The sequence below is a fragment of the Lolium rigidum genome, unplaced genomic scaffold (genome assembly GCF_022539505.1).
Source record: "Lolium rigidum isolate FL_2022 unplaced genomic scaffold, APGP_CSIRO_Lrig_0.1 contig_17489_1, whole genome shotgun sequence".
Taxonomy (NCBI): Eukaryota; Viridiplantae; Streptophyta; class Magnoliopsida; order Poales; family Poaceae; genus Lolium; species Lolium rigidum.
The window spans coordinates 135,498-140,128 of record NW_025899905.1 but is presented as its reverse complement, the minus strand read 5'-3'; the positions used below and the strand labels follow the sequence as shown (position 1 = coordinate 140,128).

The 4,631-nt window shown below is 43.2% G+C and overlaps 1 protein-coding gene across 2 annotated transcripts; it reads left to right on the top strand.

The window, feature by feature from the left end:
* The first annotated feature begins 1,047 nt into the window (after positions 1–1,047).
* On the top strand, positions 1,048–3,589 carry LOC124680474 (dihydroceramide fatty acyl 2-hydroxylase FAH1-like). 2 transcript variants are annotated; one of them, XM_047215531.1, is made up of 7 exons: positions 1,048–1,131; positions 1,830–1,905; positions 2,216–2,308; positions 2,397–2,593; positions 2,689–2,794; positions 2,899–3,045; positions 3,142–3,589. In XM_047215531.1, the coding sequence occupies exons 2-7, from the start codon at positions 1,855–1,857 to the stop codon at positions 3,259–3,261; spliced, it is 714 nt and encodes a 237-aa protein (XP_047071487.1). In that variant the 5' UTR covers positions 1,048–1,131; positions 1,830–1,854; the 3' UTR covers positions 3,262–3,589. The 2 variants fall into 2 exon arrangements, with proteins under 2 accessions (XP_047071487.1, XP_047071486.1); XM_047215530.1 differs by lacking the exon at positions 1,048–1,131 and having other exon boundaries at positions 1,777–1,905.
* The last annotated feature ends 1,042 nt before the right edge of the window (positions 3,590–4,631 follow it).

Below are 4,631 nucleotides of genomic sequence, written 5' to 3'. Positions count from 1 at the left end.
AGGTCTTCAACTTCTTTTTTTTCCATAACATAGTCTTGTACTTTTTTTTGAAGGTAGCTGTACGCAGATACCAAATCATAAACTTGCAAATGCCAAGAAAGGTTCTCCCCTAATTATAATTTGAATCGCAATGCCAAGGTTACATGCACACGCGTAACAATTAAAATAGTCAATCGACATTGATGAGAGCACCAACATTAATATGTCAGGAAAAAGCAACCGAACAATCTTGTCGACATCCCTAGAGAGCCGAGAGTACGAATCACCATTGTCGAGGACGTAGCAGCCGAAATAATTTTTTTGGGGAAAATCATCGTCGCTGCAATCATAAGAAAAGATTCAAAAAATCGATATGCCGAAGAACGATCTGAAGGCCCATGACTAGAAAATTGTAATCTTCCAATACCATCACTGACATCAGGAAGGACATCATAACGTCGTCGAATGAAAAGACGAATATCACTTATTGTAGACAATGCCTATCTCCACTGATCGAGTGTCAAAAGAAGACTGGCTACCAAATCTCCAATAACACTACATTTTTAAAAATTCCACACATTGATCGGGTGTCCCAGCCCTCCGGACATCGGTGAGGCCACCAGAAGAAGGAAGAACGAACCTATGAAGGTGGCGGAGATGGAGGCAGCGTTAGGTTTAGAAAGGGCGTTTGACGATTAACAGCTGATGACAACGATGGTATCCACTTATTTTCTTGTAATTTTAGTGGAGTACCATTCGAACACTCAGTATCCTCGTGATTAAACTGATCAATTCACATTCTCACTGTCCACAGCACACTGGTACAGCCCAACGCCAAGCTGGGAGGCGGGTCCCACTCCCTATTTGAGAGAGCGAGAGGGCTTAGCGGATGAACAACTGTAGATCCGCCCCTAAGAAACTACGGAATCGCAAAACCACCATATAACCCAGACGCCGGCCCCACCCTGCAGCGACGGCGCGAGCCCCGCCAGGCACGGAGGCACTCGTTCGTTTTGCAGGAAACTCCTCCTTCCTGATCCCTGTTCTATCTCTCCTCTCCTGCCGTTGCTGCGCCTTGCCTCGTCGTCTCGGCCAGGGGCTCCTCCTCTTCTCGTGAGTCCACGGCCGCCATTGGCGCTGTACGTTTCCGAGGTACTCTCACCCCGCTTGGCCCCGCGATCTGAATCCGTCTCGTTTCTCTCCGTTTCCCCCTCGGTGTTGCGCTAGTTTTTGGTGTTATTGGTTTCAGTATTCAGTAGAATTTCAGTTCCGTAGATGTAAATTGGGCGGAAATTTTGTGGGTCTTGATGTTGGAAGATGAAAGTTCGACGGGAGTGGCACTTCTTGACGCGGCATAGATGTGTGGACTCGATCTAGAGTGGGGAGATTTTATTTTGTGCCTGCATTTCTTGCTTGATTTGCCGGTGTGGTTCCGGTCAGATTCGTGTAGACAGGAAAAGGGTAATCCTGTGGCGCTGGACTGGTGCCTTGCCGAATTCGTGCCAGCAGTCTTTGTGGATAGAGATGAGCAGGGACGACTGTGGAGGCTGTCCGCCTCTGCTGCGTGTCATGGGGTCACGTGTGTTGTGTGAATGCGTGATCTTCTGAATGATTGCCAGGGCAAAGAAACGTTATCGTGATGGTCTGAAGAAAGGTGGCAACTGTGGCATCCTCTTCAGTGTTCAGGCCAGTTGGTTATTAGTAGTGTGCTTGTCATCCAAAATTTATTTCGGTGATCACGCAACTAGTGTAAGGCTTCTGTTGATTTGTTCTTGGCTTTAGGATCCTGTTTTCGCATCTTGATTGTTCTGGTCAAGTATGTGATGAATCATGTCTACTCTATGTTGCAGCTCTGATTGGGGAAGAGTACAGAAGATGGTCGTGCACGAGTTCACCGTTGATCTCAGCAAGCCTCTTGTTTTCCAGGTTCTGCCTATGCTCATTCACTCTTGCGATAATTGTTGCAGTAACTGTTCTTAGTAATTTTAACCTTGCCGTGCACATTTCCCATTCTTTTTTTCCACTGAAAAGTTTCCCCATCACTTTCTGTGTTTCTGACCATCGGTTCAACTGCTCAAGTTTTCAATTGTGAAACTTTTTGTTTGGTACTGTACATGCTATATATGTTCTGCTCTTCTCAAAGAGTACGATGTAGTTGTAAAACTATGATTTCAGAAGTTTTAACTAATATAAAATGGGTTTGTCCTTACAGATTGTGTTTTCTATTTTGATGTAGGTTGGCCATCTCGGGGAACATTACCAGGAATGGGTTCACCAACCTATCGTCAGCAAAGAAGGCCCACGCTTTTTCAGAAACGATGTAATGGAGGTAATGCTAGCTAATGCACCCCGGTATATTAGTTCCATTGAGGATTTTGGAAACTCAGCTGTCATAATACAAAAAAATCTTTGTACAGTTCTTGACACTCACGAAATGGTGGGTTGTGCCAGTCATATGGCTACCTGTCGTCTACTGGCTGTTTGCCAAGTCTATTCTGATGGGTCATACTATACGGGAAGTAGTTCTGATGGCCCTATTTGGCGTATTTGTATGGACATTGATTGAGTATACCTTGCACCGCTTCCTATTCCACATCGAGACGAAAACCTATTGGTAAGAATTTATCAACCTTGACTTGGTACTGTTTCATAGGATTTTTCCTTCTGCTCAAAGTTTGCTCAAAGTTTTTTGCTGATGCGACTTTGCAGGTCAAACACAGCACATTACCTTATTCATGGATGCCATCATAAGCACCCGATGGACTCACTCAGACTTGTGTTTCCTCCTGCTGGAACAGCAATTTTGTGTGTGCCGGTAAATCCCTGAATACACGAAAAGGAAATGCTGGCTCGTCGCAATTTGCATCCACAGAACATAACCCATCTAATTGAAGTGGTCTTTGTGTTACTTATTTTCAGTTCTGGAACATAGTTGCGTTCTTTGCAACTCCATCCACCACTCCTGCACTATTTGGCGGTGGCCTGTTGGGGTATGTGATGTATGATTGCACCCACTACTACTTGCACCATGGACAGCCATCCAAAGATCCAGCAAAGCATCTCAAGGTAAAACAAACATGATTCCACTTAAGGTCAGCACTAAGCTGCCCATAGCTACTGTTCCATGAAACCCATTCCTCACAAACTTCACTTGCGCTGCAGCGGTATCACCTTAACCACCATTTCAGAATCCAGGACAAGGGCTTCGGCATCACCTCATCGCTCTGGGACGCCATCTTCGGTACTTTGCCTTCATCCAAGATCACTGTGAAGTACAACTGACACGCATAACATGTTATTTGCATTTGAAAGTTTAGTAGAGGAGTTGTACATTAAGGTTAGGCATAAAGGTCCTCTTGTCTTTCTGCTTTGGGTTCCATGTCTACTCTGTCTGAGTTCCATTGGTGTGCTCATGTCTGTTCTGAATTGAAGATATTTGTTTGATTGCGTCAAAATTTCATCCCCAGCCAACGGGCTATTCTTGGTAGCCGATTCTATGATCATCTGCATGTTAGGATTCATAGTTATATTCCTTCGTCATCACCTGTCATTGTTTTTTCCCTTGTTTGGTTCAAGTTCTTCAGTTGTTCAGAGTATGATGCGAGACGCTCTTTTCTGTGTCCTTTGTTGGATATTCTGTCTAGTCTTGAACTCTTAGAAGTGTGCACAAACTTGTACTTGTACATATATGATTCTAACTGAAACCTGGACACGAACGAGGTCTTGAGATATGTGTGTCTGTCTGGGTATAATATTTTCTACTCGAACGAGTAGTATTTTCAGAGAAATAAGAAAGGGGTGCATGATCTCGACGACTTAAATCTGAATAAATTCAGATATTATATCCAAAACCATAGCATTTTGCAACTCATCAGTATCCAAATCTCCCTGAGAATAAAGAATCTGCCAATTTCCTCAAACCTTGGTCTGTTTACTCCTCTCAGGGCCACTTCTTAATTCGGACAGGCCGGCCAAGGTTCCTTCGTGATACTCATGTTTGTCAAATTATTTTTAGTACTTCAAAAACCGATGCTCAATGCCTTATTTCTAACTGAAACCTGGACACGAACGAGGTCTTGAGATATGTGTGTCTGTCTGGGTATAATATTTTCTACTCGAACGAGTAGTATTTTCAGAGAAATAAGAAAGGGGTGCATGATCTCGACGACTTAAATCTGAATAAATTCAGATATTATATCCAAAACCATAGCATTTTGCAACTCATCAGTATCCAAATCTCCCTGAGAATAAAGAATCTGCCAATTTCCTCAAACCTTGGTCTGTTTTCTCCTGTCAGGGCCACTTCTTAATTCGGACAGGCCGACCAAGGTTCCTTCGTGATACTCATGTTTGTCAAATTACTTTTAGTACTTCAAAAACCGATGCTCAATGCCTTATGTCAATTTGACCAATCTTCAAAATATAAATTGCAAAGCTTATGTCATGCTAAGTTCTTGCGAACAGTCCTCCATTAGTAAACCAGGCCATTTAGTATTTCAAAAGTAACAAACCAACATAGAAGACCCCACAACTGCAAATTATTAATGAAAACTGGATAGTTCATAACATAACATACAAATTTTATATAGTTGGACAAGAGAAACCAGAGCTGATACTTGCATAGTTGGTCGGTACACCCATGCTTAACATGC

Excerpts from the sequence above, each read along its gene's own strand:
- LOC124680474 (XM_047215530.1), top strand. The coding sequence starts at position 1,810 with ATGTCTACTCTATGTTGCAGCTCTGATTGGGGAAGAGTACAGAAGATG. Across the intron at positions 2,309-2,396 it reads TCAGAAACGATGTAATGGAG|TTCTTGACACTCACGAAATG; the intron begins GTAATGCTAGCT and ends ATCTTTGTACAG. Across the intron at positions 2,795-2,898 it reads CAGCAATTTTGTGTGTGCCG|TTCTGGAACATAGTTGCGTT; the intron begins GTAAATCCCTGA and ends ACTTATTTTCAG.